Source organism: Pseudorca crassidens, chromosome 16 (genome assembly GCF_039906515.1).
Source record: "Pseudorca crassidens isolate mPseCra1 chromosome 16, mPseCra1.hap1, whole genome shotgun sequence".
NCBI lineage: Eukaryota > Metazoa > Chordata > Mammalia > Artiodactyla > Delphinidae > Pseudorca > Pseudorca crassidens.
The window spans coordinates 47,116,930-47,137,781 of record NC_090311.1 but is presented as its reverse complement, the minus strand read 5'-3'; the positions used below and the strand labels follow the sequence as shown (position 1 = coordinate 47,137,781).

Below are 20,852 nucleotides of genomic sequence, written 5' to 3'. Positions count from 1 at the left end.
ATAGGTATAGAAGAGACATATTGAGCATCAAGGGCTGGAAATTGGTTCAAGTGCATTTATCTTTGGAGAAAGTGAGGAATCTAAATGAATGTTTCATAAATTCAGTTTTGCAGATTTTTAAGTTTTTTGTTGTTTTTGAATTTCTTATTACAGTGCAGCTTATGATGCCATTCTTGAAAGAAATGTTGCAATCAAGAAGCTAAGCCGGCCATTTCAGAATCAAACTCATGCTAAGCGTGCTTACAGAGAGCTAGTTCTTATGAAATGTGTAAATCACAAAAATGTAAGTGAACATTTTAGAAAATTTCTTAAGTATAAATGAAATCAAGATTTGTTCATGAATATATGAATATAAAAATCTTTTAAAATAGTAGGTGCTTTAAATTGTTCTTTTGGATTGAAGCATTGCTTAAAGGGATATATAAATTTTTCTCAACTTTATTAAATTATATTAGAAGAAAAATAGCTTATGAAATTTAGATTGTATAATTTTCTGACATTTAATTTGCAAAAGGAATTTTAAAGAGGTAGATGTTTTAGAACTTTATTTAGGCTTGATCTCATCTTCTGCTTTTTGTTTTCTATTAAGCTGACATTTCGGAAAACTGGAGCCTGAGCACAGAGATGAAATTGTTCCCATTATTCTTTGACATTGGTACTTTATTTAATAATATTGGATAAAGCAGTTTACCAGAAACTTTAAAAAATATTTAAATGGAATTAGTAAAACATTCCTAATTCTATTTTCTAATGATTATAAAGACTTAAACATACGACTTTCACTCCTTTACACTTTTAAAAACTTACATTAAGCATACTGATACTTTTATGATTACTTTAATGGAATGATTTCTCCAAAATGAGAGGAAATAAACTAGGAGTAAATTGTACAAGGGACAGTTTTATGAAGTACTAAACACAAAGCATCTGACTGGAGATGTGTTGTGGTGTTTGTCCAAAGGAGTTTATAAAGAGCTCAATACTTTCTGATTGCACAAAACACAATTTACCGCATTTTGAGAGCTAGCTATGTGCAAGCCTCTGTGTATTGGGGTTAGTAGATTAGCCCCAAGGGAAAAAATTTATGGAAATTGAGGATTAGACTCCTTTTTGAGGGAGCTTACAGTGTTATTTTGAAGACAAAATAAATACATAAAGAGTTAAATATCAGATGTGATAAAGCAGTAAAAGTTTAATTGTCAAATTATGGCAGATGGAATGCAGCCCTACCCATCAGCAGACAAGTGGATTAAAGTTTTACTGAGCTCTGCCCACCAGAGCAACACCCAGCTCTACCCACCACCAGTCCCTCCAATCAGGAAACTTGCACAAGCCTCTTAGTTAGCTTCATCCACCAGAGGACAGACAGCAGAAGCAAGAAGAACTACAATTCTGCAGCCTGTGGAAGGAGAACCACATTCACAGAAAGACAGACAAAATGAAAAGGCAGAGGACTTTTTACCAGATGAAGGAAGAAGATACAACCCCAGAAAACCAACTAAATGAAGTGGAGATAGGCAACCTTCCAGAAAAAGAATTCAGAATAGTGATAGTGAAGGTGATCCAGGACCTCAGAAAAAGAATGGAGGCAAAGATTGAGAAGATGCAAGAAATGTTTAACAAACACCTAGAAGAATTAAAGAACAAAGAAACAGAGATGAACAATACAATAAGTGAAATGAAAAATACACTAGAAGGAATCAATAGCAGAATAACTGAGGCAGAAGAACAGATAAGTAACCTGGAAGACAGAACGGTGGATTCACTGCCGTGGAACGGAATAAAGAAAAAAGAATGAAAAGAAAGGAAGACAGCCTAAGAGACCTCTGGGACAATATTAAATGCAACAACATTCTCATTATAAGGGTCCCAGAACGAGAAGAGAGAGAGAAAGGACCCGAGGAAATATTTGAAGAGATTATAGTTGAAAACTTCCCTAACACGGGAAAGGAAATAGCCACCCAAGTCCAGGAAGCACAGAGAGTCCCAGGCAGGATAAACCCAAGGAGAAGCATGCTGAGACACGTAGTAATCAAATTGACGAAAATTAAAGAGAAAGAAAAATTATTGAAAGCAACAAGGGAAAAACGACATATAACATACAAGGGAACTCCCATAAGGTTAACAGCTGATTTCTCAGCAGAAACTCTACAAGCCAGAAGGGAGTGGCATGATATATTTAAAGTGATGAAAGGGAAGAACCTACAACCAAGATTACTCTACCCGGCAAGGATCTCTTTCAGATTCAACGGAGAAATCAAAAGCTTTACAGACAAGCAAAAGCTAAGAGAAATCAGCACCACCAAACCAGCTCTATAACAAATGCTAAAGGAACTTCTCTAAGTGGGAAACACAGAGAAGAAAAGGACCTACAAAAACAAACCCATAACAAGAAAATGGTAATAGGAACATACATATCGATAATTACCTTAAACGTGAATGGATTAAATGCTCCAACCAAAAGACACAGGCTCACTGAATGGATACAAAAACAAGACCCATATGTATGCCGTCTACAAGAGACCCACTTCAGACCTAGGGACACATACAGACTGAAAGTGAAGGGATGGAAAAAGATATTCCATGCAAATAGAAATCGAAAGAAAGCTGGAGTAGCAATACTCATATCAGATAAAATAGACTTTAAAATAAAGAATGTTACAAGAGACAAGGAAGGACACTACACAATGATCAAGGGATCAATCCAAGAAGAAGATATAACAATTATAAATATATATGCACCCAACATAGGAGCACCTCAATACATTAGGCAATTGCTAACAGCTATAAAAGAGGAAATCGACAGTAGCACAATAATAGTGGGGGACTTTAACACCTCACTTACACCAATGGACAGATCATCCAGACAGAAAATTAATAAGGAAACACAAACTTTAAATGACACAATAGACCAGATAGATTTAATTAATATTTTTAGGACATTCCATCCAATAACAGCAGATTACACTTTCTTCGTAAGTGCCCACGGAACATTCTCCAGGATAGATCACATACTGGGTCACAAATCAAGCCTCAGTAAATTTAAGAAAATTGAAATCATATCAAGCATCTTTTCTGACCACAACGCTATGAGATTAGAAATCAGTTACAGGGAAAAAAACGTAAAGAACACAGACACATGGAGGCTAAACAATACGTTACTAAATAACCAAGAGATCACTGAAGAAGTCAAAGAGGAAATCAAAAAATACCTAAAGACAAATGACAACAAAAACACGACGATCCAAAACCTATGGGATGCAGCAAAAGCAGTTCTAAGAAGGAAGTTTATAGCAATACAAGCCTACCTCAAGAAACAAGAAAAATCTCATATAAACAATCTAACCTTACACCTAAAGGAACTAGATAAAGAAGAACAAACAAAACCCAAAATTAGTAGAAGGAAAGAAATCATAAAGATCAGAGCAGAAATAAATGAAATAGAAACAAAGAAAACAATAGCAAAGATCAATAAAACTAAAAGCTAGTTCCTTGAGAAGATAAACAAAATTGATAAACCATGAGCCAAACTCATCAAGAAAAAGAGGGAGAGGACTCAAATCAATAAAATTAGAAATGAAAAAGGAGAAGTTACAGTAGACATCACAGAAATACAAAGCATCCTAAGAGACTACTACAAGCAACTCTATGCCAATAAAATGGACAACCTGGAAGAAATGGACAAATTCTTACAAAGGTACGATCTCCCAAGACTGAATCAGGAAGAAATAGAAAATATGAACAGACCAGTCACAAGTAATGAAATTGAAACTGTGATTAAAAATCTTCCAACAAACAAAAGTCCAGGACCAGATGGCTTCACAGGAGAATTCTATCAAACATTTAGAGAAGAGCTAACACCCATCCTTCTCAAACTCTTCCAAACAATTGCAGAGGAAGGAACACTCCCAAACTCATTCTATGAGGCCACCATCACCCTGATACCAAAACCAGACAAAAATACTACAAAAAAAGAAAATTACAGACCAATATCACTGATGAATATAGATGCAAATATCCTCAACAAAATACTAGCAAACAGACTACAACAACACATTAAAAGGATCATACACCATGATCAAGTGGGATTTATCCCAGGGATGCAAGGATTCTTCACTATATGCAAATCAATCAATGTGATGCACCATATTAACAAATTGAAGAATAAAAACCATATGATCATCTCAATAGTTGCAGAAAAAGCTTTTGACAAAATTCAACACCCACTTATGATAAAAACTCTCCAAAAAGTGGGCATAGAGGGAACCTTCCTCAGCATAATAAAGGCCATGTATTACAAACCCACAGCAAACATCATTCTTAATGGTGAAAAACAGTATTTCCTCTAAGATCAGGAACAAGACAAGGATGTCCACTCTCACCTCTATTATTCACCATGGTTTTGGAAGTCCTAGCCACGGCAATCAGAGAAGAAAAAGAAATAAAAGGAATACAAATTGGAACAGAAGAGGTAAAACTGTCACTGTTTGCAGATGACTATACATAGATAATCCTAAAGATGCCACCAGAAAACTACTAGAGCTAATCAATGAATCTGGTAGAGTAGCAGGATACAAAATTAATGCACAGAAATCTCTTGCATTCCTATACACTAATGATACAAAATCTGAAAGAGAAATTAAGGAAACACTCCCATTTACCACTGCAACAAAAAGAATAAAATACCTAGGAATAAACCTACCTAAGGAGACAAAAAACCTGTGTGCAGAAAACTATAAGACACTGATGAAAGAAATTAAAGATGATACAAACAGGGGCTTCCCTGGTGGTGCATGGGTTGAGAGTCCGCCTGCCGATGCAGGGGACACGGGTTCGTGCCCCGGTCTGGGAGGATCCCACATGCCGTGGAGCGGCTGAGCCCGTGAGCCATGGCCACTGGGCCTGCGTGTCCAGAGCCTGTGCTCTGCGACTGGAGAGGCCACAACAGTGAGAGCCCTGCGTACCACAAAAAAAAAAAAAAAAAAAAAGATGATACAAACAGATGGAGAGATATACCATGTTCTTGGATTGGAAGAATCAATATTGTGAAAATGACTATATTACCCAAAGCAATCTGCAAATTCAGTGCAATCCCTATCAAATTACCGATGGCATTTTTTACAGAACTAGAACAAAAAATCTTAAAATTTGTATGGAGACACAAAAGACTGAACAGCCAAAGCAGTCTTGAGGGGAAAAAAAACAAAGCTGGAGGAATCAGACTTCCTGACTTCAGACTATACTACAAAGCTACAGTAATCAAGACAATGTGGTACTGGCACAAAAACAGAAATATAGATCAATGGAACAGGATAGAAAGCCCAGAGATAAACCCACACGCCTGTGGTCAACTAATCTATGACAAAGGAGGCAAGGATATACAATGGAGAAAAGACAGTCTCTTCAATAAGTGGTTCGGGGAAAACTGGACAGCTACATGTAAAGGAATGAAATTAGAACGCTCCCTAACACCATACACAAAAATAAACTCAAAGTGGATTAGAGACCTAAATGTAAGACTGGACACTATAAAACTCTTAGAGGAAAACATAGGAAGAACACTTTTTGACATAAATCACAGCAAGATCATTTTTGATCCACCTCCTAGAATAATGGAAATAAAAACAAAAATAAACAAATGGGACCTAATGAAACTTAAAAACTTTTGCAAAGCAAAGGAAACTACAAACAAGATGAAAAGACAGCCCTCAGAATGGGAGAAAGTATTTGCAAACAAATTAACAAAGTATAAACAGCTCATGCAGCTCAATATTAAAAAAATAAACAACCCAATCAAAAAATGGGCTGAAGACCTAAATAGAGATTTCTCCAAAGAAGACATACAGATGGCCAAGAAGCACATGAAAATCTGTTCAACATCACTAATTATTAGAGAAATGTAAATCAAAACTACAATGAGGTATCACCTCACATCAGAAAATCTACAAACAACAAATGCTGGAGAGGGTGTGGAGAAAAGGGAACCCTCTTGCACTGTTGGTGGGAATGTAAATTTATACAGACACTATGGAGAACAGTATGGAGGTTCCTTAAAAAACTAAAAGTAGGGGCTTCCCTGGTAGCGCAGTGGTTGAGAGTCCGCCTGCCGATGCAGGGGACATGGGTTTGTGCCCCAGTCCGGGAAGATCCCACATGCTGCGGAGCGGCTGGGCCCGTGAGCCATGGCCATTGAGCCTGCGCATCCGGAGCCTGCACTTCTGGAGCCTGTGCTCCGCAACGGGAGAGGCCACAACAGTGAGAGGCCCGCGTACCACCAAAAAAAAAACAAAAAACAAAAAAAACCAAAAGTAGAATTACCATATGACCCAGTAATCTCACTACTGGGCATATAGCCAGAAAAAACCATAATTCAAAAAGTCACATGCACCCCAAAGTTCATTGCAGCACTATTTACAATAGCCAGGTCATGGAAGCAACCTAAATGTCCATCGACAGACGAATGGATAAAGAAGATATGGTACATATATACAATGGAATATTTCTCAGCCATAAAAGGGAATGAAATTGGGTCATTTGTAGAGACGTGGTTGGCTCTAGAGACTGTCATACAGAGTGAAGTAAGTCAGAAAGAGCAAACCAAATATCGTATATTAACGCATATATGTGGAACCTAGAAAATGGTACAGATGAACCGGTTTGCATGGCAGAAGTAGAGACACAGTTGTAGAGAACAAACGTATGGACACCAAGGGGGGAAAGTGGCGGGGTGGGTGTGATGAATTGGGAGATTGGGATTGACATGTATACACTAATATGTATAAAATGGATAACTATAAGAACCTGCTGTATAAAAAAATTAAATAAAATTCAAAAAAAATTATGGCAGATGGAAAATAAGTGTTGAGATTTAAGGAGAAAGAAGATTGTTGTGAGCTTGAATGAAACGGGACAGCTTTGGGGAAGGGTGGACCTAGACTATTTCTTAAAGATGGGGTAAAAATTGGGTTATTGAAGGAAGGGAGCCTCCAAGAGGAGGAATAGTATTTAAAAAGAGGCATAGAGACAATCACCAAACTCATGTTAAGTTGTCTTATCGTAATATTTCTGTCGGCGATTGCATTTAAAATATCAATGTGTGTGTGTATATAGAGAAAGAAATCTGTTAGAAAAGTAAATTTATATATAATATATGTAATCAGAGATACATATGTTATATATACATATGTGAGATGTATGACTTATTTTTCCTTATCCACAGAATTCAGCTACCATGTATATATAAATAAACTTATTTTATTAACCAGAAAAAAAAAGGCCTAGAGATAAAGATTACAGTCAGTCAGTGATCGGGAAGAAGTTGCGTCAGCCATTCTTGTTCTAGATGGGAGCCAAGTATGTTGCTTGTCAAGATTTTGCTGGTGGCCTCCTGCCCTGGAATAGAACTGCTCGTACCCCTTGGAGCCTGTTTCGTGGCAATGTCGTGGTGGCATTACCTTGGTTTTGCATTGGGGAGAGACGGCCAGTGACACCTACCTCCTGAGCCTGGGTGACTGCAAAGAAAGATGGTTCTGTCAACTAAATGGAGGGCATGGAAAGCTTGTTTCACATGAGTAACCCTTTAGTGGAGGTGGCACAGATTCATCCAGGTAATACCCTTGGCACCTAGAAGAGTGCTTGCACGGAATAGGTGCTCGAAACATAACTTTTTCAGTGAATTGTTCAGTGAATGAATGTGAATAAAGATAGGGAAAAGAGGAATGGTAATGGAATTTTTCCACTCCCTGATGGATGGATGCTTTTGTAATGTCTTGCCTTTTTATGCAAATCATCTCTTCATTGGTCTAAACATCTCTGGTTTTTCCCATTCCCTTCTTCTTTTTTTTTTAATTGAGGTAAAATACAATAACAATAAAACTTACTATCTTAACCATTTTTAAATGTACAATTCAGTAGTACTAAGTACATTCATATTGTGCATTTTCCACTCTTCATAGATGTTTTGAGTTTCCTTTTCAACTTGGTCACTTATCTCTGAATGCACTTGGATATGTCACCTGGTACACAGTAGTGCATGTCTGATTGAATCCTCTGAGAGGAGCTGAGGCATGTCATCTCTTAACTGTGGACATTGTAATCCTGTTTGGAAATCTGGTCACCATTTGACTCACATTACCTAATAAGCAAGTTATTCTTTGTCATAGACCAGCTAACAGGTCTTTCCCATTCTTTAGTGTAGTGCTTTCTGTATCTTCCTATTCAGTTTCATATGTGAAATCTGGCTCCTCTTACTAGACTGTTGGGGATTGCTTTCTTCTTTGTTCGGATTTTTCACTTGTTGGCTTCACTTACCAGTTTTGCTCAGGATGCCTTCATAATAGTTGGATTAGTTCATTAGCAACCTGCAAAAATTACATCTCTAACTATAAAAATTGCCCATATCTCCCAATTCTTCAACCTATTCACAAGGATATTGTTATTAGTGACATTTTCAAAAATGCCTTTTTGAAATCTTCATCTATCTGGTTGCATTTCTCTGATCTGCTGCTGTTCTTTGTTGTTACTATTGCTGTTGTTGTTTTTATTCACAGAAGTATAAAGTTTCCCAGTGAATTTTTACGTGTTCCTAGTAATTTTTACTTCTTTTAAAGTAGTCATATACCATCCACTTAATCAGTCCTTGACTTTTGTTTGTCCAGTATATGACTGATGTAATTTTCTTTATTTCTCTTTTTGAGAAGCAAGACAACTGTCCCTTTTAATCTTTTTTTATATAACAGCTTTCTTATGATACAATTCACATACCATACAACTAATCCATTTAATTCAGTGGTTTTTAGTATATTCACTGATATATGTGACTGTCACCACAGTCAGTTCTAGAACATCTTCATTACCTCAAAAAGAGACGCCATTCCTTTAGCTCTCATTCCCCCATCTCCCATATTCCTTAGTTCTAAGCAGCAGCTAATCTCCTTTCTGTCTCTGTATGCCTTTCATCTTTAACACCTGTCTCCTACTGTGGGATTTCCCAGATGTTAATGAGAATAGTTTTACTAATTCTCCAAGTCTCCAAGTGTACAGTTCATCTGGTTAGGAGACATGAATTCATTTAGAACAACTAGATACTTATTTCTCTGTCTTAAACACATTTGTTTTACCCTCTCTGATCTGAAAAGTACTTTTCTGAATTTATTCACTGAACATATATTTGAATGCCTTATATAAGCAAAGCTTTATGCTTAAATGAGTAACATGGATTCTGCTCTCATGAAGTTTATGTCTAGAAAAACATTCCCATTCCTAAGTATAATTGTCAACAGACATTTCAAAAATATGTGTGAGGTGTTTTCCTGAATGCTGGAATTGTAAAGGGGAATAAGAGGCTGTTGTGAAAGAGAGACTATACTACGGTGTGTTAAATGCCATAATAACATATAAGATATCGTGGGGACAAAGTAGAATATTCAGGTCTGTCAAGGACTAGGGGTTGTCAGACCCTACAAAAGAGGCCTATCTTGCAGGTTTGTTTAGTAGTTTTTTAGGTAAATGACCAGCATAGGGAATAGTATGTTTAAAGGCCTTGACAGTTTTTTGAAAACAATATTCTTGCTCAAGTGTCAAGTTTAATAGAGGGCTTAGCAAGAGAAGAAGTGGGTTGATATTCTGTTATGGAGGGCTTTGAGTGTACTGCAAGGGAGTTTTGGCCTTTTTTTTGGTGGCATTAGGTTTTTGAGAAGCTGAATAATATGATCAGGTCTTTTCATTACCATATATTATAAGCAGTAAAATGGTAGCTGGATTTGCAGAAAACCGTTGTTAGGGAACCAAGTGTTAGAAGTTATTATAGCATGAACAGTCTAGATGAGATGCTAGAATCCTCAGCATAAATAGTGGCACAGGAAATGAAAAGAAGAGGTTGAAATTCAGACTAACAGAGAATGGATGGCATCCTTTTAAATATTTATTATGGTACAAATATTGAAAAAAGTCAAAAATCACTCTCAGCTTTCTATTGTAAAAGAAAAGACACTCTGGAAAAGTAAGGGGTTTGGGTTGGAAGGATAATGAGTTCAGTTTTATATTATTTTGTGAGACCTCATGTGAGGTAGCTGTGAAAATCTGAGACTCATAAACTAAGCAAGGACTTTTAATGAGTATTTAGAAAAACACCATAGAGATGTTTGGAGAAAAAGACATACATAGTATCACCCAAGAAAAGGGTACAGATAAAGGAGGAGGATTAAAACAAAATAGTGGGAAAGAGAGCATGTCTATGGATAAACTAGTGGAATAGACTGGAAATGAGGAAAACTGGGGAAGTGCAGTATTATGAAAAACCAGGGGGCGAAAGGGCTGAGATTATATAGAAATATTGAGTTGGATAAGAGCTGGCAGAAGGTATTTAAGATTTGCTTACAAATTATGTAGAGGGTTGTATAATGTAGGTTCTTGATAATTGAATGTTCATAAATGGAATGGATTTTGTGGAGCTCTTCTGTTGATATTGTGTGTGTGTGAAGGCTGTTTTTTTAGAGCAGTTTTCGGTGCACAGCAAGATTGAGAGAAAGGTACAGAGATTTCCCATATACCCCCTGCCCACGCACACGCACAGCTTTCTGCATTATTAACATCCCCCACCAGAGTGGTGCATTTGTTATAATCAGTGAACCTGCATTGACACCTCCTTATCACCCAAAGTCCATAGTTTACATTAGGGTTCACTTTTGGTGTTGTACATTCTATGGGATTGGATAAATGTACAATGACATTTATCTACCATTATAGTATCATTCAGGGTATTGTCACTGCCCTTAAGATTCTCTGTGCTCTGCTTCCCTCCCTGCCCCCAACCCCTGGCCATAAAGTTTTATTATATAAAATAAAAGGGATTACTTAAGCTTAGAACATAAGACTTGAAAAATTTTACACTGAAGGTGGCTTTTTTTTAATCCATGTATTTGCAGTTCCCAAATGAAAATATTATTAAGGAATTTCTAATTTTCCTATTTCTCTGCTTTTGCCACAGATAATTGGCCTTTTGAATGTTTTTACACCACAGAAATCCCTAGAAGAATTTCAAGATGTGTAAGTGTGATAATTAAAATTTTGTTAATACATTGTTCTTCGATTGTTACTGTATACTTCAGCTGTCATATTTTTTCACCCGTGAAGTTACATAGTCATGGAGCTCATGGATGCAAATCTTTGTCAAGTGATTCAGATGGAACTAGATCATGAAAGAATGTCCTACCTTCTCTATCAGATGCTGTGTGGAATCAAACACCTTCACTCTGCTGGAATTATTCATCGGGTTAGTAGAAAAAACTGTCATATTCTTTTTCTAATCATAGAGGTATAATTCATGTAACATAAAATTAACCATCTTAAAGTGTACAATTCAATGATATTTAGTGCATTCACAACATTGTGCAACCACTACCGATACCAAATTTCAAAATATATTCATTGCCCCAAAAGAAAACTGCCTACCCATTAGGCAGTAGCTCCCCATTCCCCTCTCACCCCAACCCCTGGCGTATACCAGTCTGCTTTCTGTGTCCATGGATATACCTCTTCTGGATGTTTCATATAGGTGGAATCATACAATATATGACCTTTTGTGTCTGGTTTCTTTAACTTAGCGTAGTGTTTTCAAGTTCACCCATATTGAAGCATATATCAGTAGTTCATTCCTTTTTATGACTGATTAATATTCTTTTGTATGTATTTACCACACTTTGTTTATCCATTCATCCATTCATGGACATTTGGGTTATTTCCACCTTTTAGCTTTTGTGGATAGTGCTGTTGTGAACATTAAGGTACAGGTATTTGTTTGAGTTCCTGTTTTCAGTTCTTTTGGGTATCTACCTTGGAGTTGAATTGCTGGGTCATATTTAACTTTCTGAGGAATGAACAAACTTTTCCACAGTGGGTACACCATTTTACATTCCCAGCAACAGTGCACGAAAGTTCCATCTTCCCCAGATCTTTGCTAATACTTAATGACTTTTTCATTCTAGCCATTACTAGTGAGTATGAAGTGGCATCTCATTGTGGTTTTGACTTGCATTTCTGTAATGACATTGAGCATCTTTTCATGTTTGTTGGACGTTTATATATCTTCTTGGGAGAAATGTCTATTCAAGCTCTGCCCATTTTTTAATTGAGTTGTTTGTCTTTGTTGTTGAGTTATTAGAGTTCTTTATATATTCTGAATACTAGACCCTTATCAGATAAGTAATTTGTAAATATTTTCTCTGAATTTGTATGTTGTTTTTTTCACTTCCTTGATCTCTTTTGATATGGAGATGTTTTTACTTTTCATGAAAATCAGTTTATTTTTTTTTTGGTTGCTTGTCCTTTTAGTGTCATATGTAAGACTCTATTGTGAAATCTGAGGTCATTAAGATTCACCCCTAGTTTTCCATCAAGAGTTTTATAGTTCTGGCTCTTATATTTAGGTCTTTGACCCATTTTGAGTTAATTTTTGTATATGGTGTGAGATAAGGTGCCAACTTCATTCTTTCACTTGTGGAAATCCAGTTATCCCAGCATCATTTATTAAGGAGACTATTGTTTTCTAATTGAATGGTCTTGGCACCCTTATTGAAATTCAGTTGGCCGTAGACATATGGATTTATTTTTGGACTCCTAGTTCTCTATTCCATTGGTCTTTGTGTCTGTGCTTATATCAGAACCACATTATTTTGATCACTGTAGCTTTGTAGTAAATTTTGAAATGGGAAAGTGTGAGTCTACCAACTTTATTCTTTCTCAGTATCATTTTGACTATTCAGGGCCTGTTGTGATTCCACATGAATTTGAGTATCAGCTTTTCCATTTCTGCAGAAAAGTCCATTGGCATTTTAATAAGGGTTTCATTGACTGTACATTGCTTGGGTAGTTTTGCCATCTTAACTATATTTAGTATTCAGATTCATGAACACAGGATGTCTTTCCATTTACTTAGGTTGTATTAGTCTGTTTGGGGTACCATAACAAAATACCACAGACTGGGTGGCTTAAAAAACAGAAATTTATTTTCTCACAGTTTGGGAGGTTAGAAGTCCAGGACCAAGGTGCAAATAAATTCAGTTTCTGGTGAGATCTCTCTTCCTGGCTTGGAGATAGCTGCCTTCTTGCTGTGTCCTCACATGCCCTTTCCTCTGTGCATGCAGGAAGAGAGAGCAAGCTCTGGTGTCTTTTTCTTTTCTGTAAGGACATCAGTTCTTTTGTATTGGGGTCCCACCCTCATGACTTCATTTAACCTTAATTACCTCCATAAGGGCCTGATCTCCAAATACAGTCACATTAGGGGTCTTTTACCTATGATGAAAAATATGCCTTTATCTTAGATCAGGCTGTTTGGGAAACAAACTCAAGGATGGAGATATATTGACATGTAAGCAGTTTAATGGGGAGTCCTCTCAGGATCAACATCTGTGGGGAGTAAAGGAAGTAAAAAATAGACATAGGGGAGAAATTAGATGCAATCACTCTAGAGGCCTCAACTGGTGACTCAAGCAGACCTTGGTCTTGGAGAGCAGACTTTGGAAAAAGTGGCTCTCTGTGGCTGAGGGCATTTCCTGGAGAGAGATTTGCTGAAAACTGTCAGTAGTCAACACTGCCAGCCCCTGGAAGAATGAGTGCCTCAGTCCTAAACCCAGGCTCAGAGCAGGTATCACAGCACCCACCATAGGCCACCGCTGGTGCCATTTGCTCCTACTTCTTTCATACAGTAAGCTCTGGAAACTGTTTTTCCAGGATTTTATTTGATGTCTGTTCCTTGAGCAAGTTCCAAGAAGTTTAATGGGATAAACCATAGCACCCATTTCTATAGCTGGTCTTGAGGCCATAATTGATACTCACCTCTGTGCTCTACTCTTAAATTCTCCTTATCTACCCTCTCTGCTTGCCGGAGATTACTTGCTTGATAAAATAACCTGAGCTTTCATCCTTTAGGGGTTCAGTACAAGTCAGGATGGGGGATGGAGTTCCACATATTTGCTCAGAGATCCAAGCTAAGCTGTATAAGGCTCCAGCATCTAGATAGTTGCTGGTCCCTGTGTCAGGGGAAGAAAAAGCCAGGTGGAATGTACTGGGTCTAAGGCCATGGGCAGAACTAGTCATAAGGACCTGCCTAATTGTAAGGGAACTGGGAAATGGGGGGAGGCAGTCTTCAGAATGGTCTGTGCCATTCTGCTCTGCTTATCAAGCATTCCTTTGCTTCCTTTATTCCACACCTAGTACCTAGTCACCCCCTCCTTAGGGAAGATAACCCAGAGTCCTAGCCTATCAAGGCATTTAGTGCTAAGTGATACATAGTAATCTCTACATTAATCCAGATATTTCTTGTTTTGGTCCAGAAATATTAGAACTAAAATGACCAAATTATCTGGTCACTTGCATCTCCTCCCCCTCCCCCCATTCCCTAGATATGGTGGTCAAACAGGGTCAGGGTAACTACAATAAACAATCCCATTTGGGAAATTGAAAAATGCAGTCGTTATTTATTTGTAATTCTGTTGTGTAGACATTGTTAGCGTTCTTTTGCCCTTGTGGTGGGGAAGACTACTCCTTGATTAGGCCCTGAATCTGATCTCTGCAAGGAGTACTCTGTCCACTCTTCTCTGTGGTACCTGGCTCCACCCTGTGGAGAGTCTTTTCTGCTAGCCTTCTTGAGTATATCTGAAGTGGGTATTGGAAAGTGTGTTCTCATTGGGGGCTGCCCCTGTTTCACTCCTATCTGTTAAAGATTGGAGGCCCAAGTGTCACTTTAAGACAGTCCTTAACCTGGACACTATTGACATTTTGGATGAATAATTCTTTCTTTTGAGGGGCTGTCCTGTACATTGTAGAAAGTTTAGCAGCATTCCTGGCCTTTACCCATGAGATGCCAGTAGTACTCCCCAATTGTGACAACCAAAAATGTCTTTAGACATTGCCAAATATCCCCTGGGAACAAAATTGCCCTGATTTGAGAACCATTGTTTTAAGGCTAGAACAGTCACAGCCTTAAGGAGTTCTTTTTTTTAAAATGGTACATCTCTCTTAGAAACTCAGGAGACTTCTTATGTTTTTAATTACAGTTCTTTTCAAAGCACATCTGGTAGCTCACTGGCTCTATATTCTTGGACTTAATGTCTGCCTTTATGTTTTTAGGCCTCTGTTGGCAAGTCTGAGGTATTTTCATCAATTGAAAGATTTTTCAGGTCTTCTTCCATCAAAGGCTTTCAGAATTGTTATGTGAAAATGGTGCATTAGAAACAAATTCAAGATATCAGTGGCTTACAACAACATTTTTTGCTTGCTCAGGGGTCTGCAGGTTGGCTGTGTGGCACTGCTCCAGATCATGGGATCAGGTTCAGGGTTTGTTTCATGTCCAGCTTTTAGCATCCAGGCTGAAGGAGTGCCTCCCTGGGGCACATCCTTTTCTCATGGTGAAAGAAGGGCAAGAGCCAAGCTAAATCAGTCAAGCACATCTAAAACTTCTCTTCAGATTTGATGAACATCACATTTCCTCACATTCCATTGGCCAGAATTACTGTAGGCCCATCGATAAGGTGAAGAAGTATATTGGGTTAGGAGGTGGAGATATTTGCTGAGCAACCCGCTATTTTTTCTTTTTTTTTCTTTTTGAAAGGTCTAGTAGCATTTAGCTTTCCCAGAATGGCAAGGCCTTGAAATTCTAGATTCTCTGTTCCCTTTTATTTCTTCTTGTGAAGTGGCCAATTCTTTGATTTGTAGCCAATAGCCACCTATACCCACTACTAAAGTTTTGCTTTTCAATCTCCTTCTAGAGCAGGGGTCAGCAGACTTTTTTTCTAAAGGCAAGCCCAGATAGTATATATCTTAGGTTTTGCAGATGATAAGATACAGTCTCTGTTACAGCTTCTCAACTTTATCATAGTAACACAAAAGCAGCCATAGACAGTAGGTAATGAGAGTGTGACTGTGTTCTGATAAAACTTTCTTCACAAAAACAGGCAGGCATTAATTTGCCAACCCCTGTTCTAGAGCTCAAGTTCATTATGCAAGTGCTGTGCCTTCCAAGTTATTGTAGGTGACAGTGTCATGAAATGTCTTGCTACTCTATAACCTGGATCACCTTTCCAACCTTTGATATTAGTTTCCCTGCTGCCTGCTGCTCAACTACTAAGCTATGATCCTGTGTTTATAATAGTAACACTGTACTCCTGTCATCAATTTCAGTGTTAGTCAGAATAGACTAGTATAACGGAAAACATTCTTAGGTGTCTCTTTTACTCTCACACTACCACCATAATGCTTCTCACACCAGATGTGAGGTAGTTTTTCCCACACCAAACAGTCCTCAGATTCTCTGGACACCAGCCTGGGTATCCTACAATTTTACTCAATTCCAGGTAGACACTATCTACCTGGAAATAGCCTCAGATCCTCCAGGTTAAGGGCTTAGTCCCACAAGACTGCCCCAACTTCAAATGCCAATCATAATCCCAGGCTATAATTTGGAGGTTCCCACAACCCCCTCCTCAGATTCAGTTAATTTGCTAGAGTGCCTAATAGAACTCAGGAAAACATTTTACTTTCTGGATTACTGGTTAATTACAAAGGATGTAACTCAGGAACAGCCAAATGGAGAGATCCATAAGGCAAAGTATGTGGGAAGGCGCACGGAGCTTCCGAGCCCTCTCTGGGTGCACCACTCTCCCAGCACCTCCATGTGTTTACCGGAAGCTCTCTGTACCAGTCCTTTTGGGTTTTTAATGGAGGCTTCATTACATAGGCGTGATTGATTAAATCTTTGGCCATTGGAGATTGAACTCAGTCTCTAGCCCCTCTCCCCTCCCAGGTGGTCTGGGGGCCTGTGGGACTGAAAGTTTCAACACTCTAATTATTTTGTTGGTTCCCTGGCAACCAGCCTCATCCTTTGGAACTTTCCAAAAGTAACCTCATTAAGTCAACTCTGGTGTAGTTGAAAGGTACTTCTTACGAATAACAAAAAGCACTCCTTTCACCTTTATTGCTCTTATCACTTAGGAAATTCCAAGGGTTCTAGGAGCTCTGTGCCAGTAATTGGGACAATGACCAAATATGGTTTTCTTATTATAAATCACAATATCACAACTAGGTTATTAACAAATAAACACTTGAGTTTTCAGTGGCTTAACACAACCAAGGTTTATCTCCCACAGTATGTGTCCAGTACAGGTCCTAGTGGGGTGAGGACTCTGCCATACATAGATGCTCAAGCAGCTCAATATCTAGAATGTTACTAGTCACCAAAGCAGGGCAAGAGACAAAAGGATGTTATGCACTGGCCCTTCTATTCTTGATTCCCACTCACATCCCATTGACTAGAATTAATCACAGGCTGGAAAAATGTGGGAGAGAAGGTGGAATATTGTTAGTCCACTACTTCTGTCACACATTCATACAAGTTCAGTTATTCTTCACAGGTATAGATAGCAATGCAACTTAAACATCTGTAGAAAGGTACATCTTGATACGCAAGGATGAATTTCAGATGATATTCTTTTTTGACAGTTTCTTTTCCTTAACAAGATGTCTATTTTTTAAAAGTTGCATTTTGTTCTTAATCTTTCCAAAATAAAGTGTTTAAGGTTGAAATCTTATTTCTAGACTAGAATGCAGTAGTATGAAGAGCCATTAATCATTAACCAACACTATAGACATTGAAATAGTATCAAGGCTCATAATATTTATTTTTGAACACGCAGTGTTACTTTGCAGAGGTATTATATTTTGGAAATAGTGACAACGTATTTACAGGATAGCAATAATGAAAATTTTCATTTTCTGTTTCAATAAACCTGTTGATATCTATTTTTAATTTGATAAAACCTATAGATTACATATCGCCTAAGCCATCCATGATTGCATATCAAAATATGCTAAAACAGCATACATGCTTCTCTGGATATAGACATTACAAAAGTAATTATTTCAGGCCAGCTTTATTTTGTGTTACATCAGTCACTGGTATTCAGTGTATGTGAATCATACTCCTGCTTTCTTTGGTCTAGGTTCATAATAGAATTCATGGGAGCTAACAAGTTCATGGGTTGAACCTGAAGCCATGAGTGTTTATGCTGCTGCCTTTTAATGATCATAGCACAGAATTCCTTGAGGTTGGGTTCAGGTGGGAAATTCTTCACAAAGACATTATTTGGTAGCATCAACAACAAGTAATTTTATGGATTAGTGGCACCAAGACAATGGTGTCCTACCTCAACTGGCAGTCAAAATTTTTATGAACAAATTTGTACGATTTCGGGTTGGAAATCAGTGATGGAAGGACTGACTTCGATCCTTTAGAGTTGAACGTCTGCCAGTTTGAAAGGTCAAGTGACATGTGCTTGGGTTGACATAGAATGGCCCATTGTTGGTATATAGTATCTATATAAAGCTTGTTTTGACCTTAAAATGGGATCTTTTAAAAGCTGGTAATTTAGTATACAAGTGCATATAAATGCTAACTTTATGATTCTCTCTTACTTTTACTGTAATAGTTCTTACATGAGCTTTGAGATGCCTTTCCAAATTGCTTTCACACCACTTGATTGAAAGTTTCTAGCTAATCATAATTTCTAGCAAATAAAGCATTACTAACTTCTAATAACTGTGTATATTCATAAATTAAAAATGCCATCAAGCTAATTTCTCAGATTTGCCTATTATGATGAATCTGTGCAGTGATAACAGTGAGAAAAATGAACAGTAACCATGAATTGTTTTATAAGTGATCTCATAACTTGTGGACTGCAAAATATTTGTTTATATTATAGCAGCCATTTTTTTAATTTTTATTTTTGAAGGACTTAAAGCCCAGTAATATAGTAGTAAAATCAGACTGCACTTTGAAGATTCTTGACTTTGGACTGGCCAGGACTGCAGGAACTAGTTTTATGATGACACCTTACGTAGTGACTCGCTACTACAGAGCACCTGAGGTCATCCTAGGGATGGGCTACAAAGAAAACGGTCAGCAAACACTATTTACTTGAAATACTGTTCTGATTTATTTGCTTTTGTTTATCAGATTTCTTATGTAAATACTTAAATTGAAGTGCATAGAGTTAAATGTATCGCTGTATGAAATGATGTTTATCAAGAGTTTGAAAGTAACTACAAATTCTGTCATAAATGTTTGGAAAAACTTGGGGCCCCTGTTTATTTAAATACAAATACATAATCATCAACACTACCATTAGATAAAGAATTTGTTGCCATGGCCCCTGTAACAGAATATATACCATTTTCTTGCCTGTAACTTGAAAATGAGCATTCTAACATGGGCTCAAGAAATCTTAAGTTTGCATTAATGATATTTGCACACATTTCCAATCCCATGACATTAAAGTTAATAGCAGTAGCACTTAGTGCAGACTTCAAGGGCTGCAATAAAGCCATTCTGCATAGCTGATGGATAATTAATTTAAGGTTGCCTTTCAGAGAAAACAGTGTTTCATCAACGACCTTGTGTCCAGCCTTAAAGAAATGGCATTATTATGTGCGAGTATAGTCAGTTATATGTATCAGCATTAGAATCAAGGTTGAAGAACATTATCAGGCATGTAGTTCGTGAATTTAAAAAAAATTATGCATAAATATACATATATTTATACTTAAGAAATTTTGTTGAATCTCAGTCATTTAAGAGATGAATAAGTCTACACAGGATTTTATTGACTTAAACTATAACTTTTTAAATGTGGTAACTTAATCCAAAATACTTACTAGAATAGGACCTAGACATTTTTTCTAGGAAAGAATCTAAAACAACAGTTCACTTTGAATCAGGAAACTGTATCAAGTCAATTTTTGGGATTCTTTTTTATAAAAGATAACATTGAACTGAGGATTTTAGCTTAATTTTCTTTTCTGAGCTCATTAAAAACACTTTAAATATTTACTACTATTCTTTTGTTCTTAAATAAACATGCTGTTGTCTTACTCTTTATCTAAAATTGCCTTATACCTTGTAAAACCCAGTGAGTTAGATTTAGTATTAGACTTTTTTTTTTTTTGAGAATTGCTGCTTTAAGTGACCGGCATGAAGATTGTTTTTGTATTTGCTGTAAAACCATTGATTGTCACAGATAATGTATAATGTGGCACTCTCTCTTATAATTGTGATCTTGGGAGCTCCCTACCAGAAATTAGCACCAAGAATAACTGTCATGTAAAGAATTGACATGCTTTCCTTTCTTAGGTAAGAATTATATAGATCTACCTTATTGCCTTTTTTTTTTTTTTTTTTGGGCCCCAGGAAACTGAGTCAAATGTAATGCTTAATTATGATAACTACATTAGCCAGCAAGGTTAAACATAAGAACTTCTGCCTTTTATTAACACCTTTCACCCACCCCCACCTGTTTTAACAACTTTATTTTATACGTCTTTTATTGAAAGCCGGCTCAAAGCTTTTTGTAAAGTGTGAGATAATGGAATATATTTAAACTGCCAAATAGACTGAGCAGTTAGACACTGTAAAACTTGCTTTATGTATGAATCAGGCTTATCATATTCTGAGGAAAGTCTTCATTAACCCAGACAATATCTTCTCTCATGCTTGCAGCTTTTGAAATCTGTTTTAAGATGTTTTTCTTAAGATTATGTACATAAGTTGTGTCCTGAATATTTAACTAAAGCTTGCTATTCTCTATAAAGTCCACAGGGAAAAATTATTTTCATAGATTTTTGCCAAAATGAAAACCCTGGAAAAAATTTTTCTCTGAACTGATTTATGAATGTTAACTTTTCCTCTAAAATTTTATTCTTGAAAGTTGAACTATGCCATAAATATAAAAAGATTTGTATGTATTTTAATGTGAAATTTTAGAGAAACTTTAGTTCCACAGGATTTCTAAAATTTGTTCCTA

The 20,852-nt window shown here is 37.0% G+C and overlaps 1 protein-coding gene across 4 annotated transcripts in view; it reads left to right on the top strand.

Annotated features, from left to right (window-relative positions):
- Window positions 1-20,852, top strand: part of MAPK8 (mitogen-activated protein kinase 8) — a 107,306-nt gene that overhangs the window by 70,027 nt on the left and 16,427 nt on the right. For 3 of the 4 annotated variants that reach the window (XM_067710259.1, XM_067710260.1, XM_067710262.1), the window contains exons 3-6: window positions 154-283; window positions 10,988-11,046; window positions 11,134-11,272; window positions 18,786-18,951. In XM_067710259.1, coding sequence (XP_067566360.1) covers window positions 154-283; window positions 10,988-11,046; window positions 11,134-11,272; window positions 18,786-18,951 — 494 coding nt within the window. Of the gene's footprint in view, window positions 1-153; window positions 284-454; window positions 7,608-10,987; window positions 11,047-11,133; window positions 11,273-18,785; window positions 18,952-20,852 lie in introns of those variants that run through there. The other variant, XM_067710263.1, reaches the window with a different exon arrangement.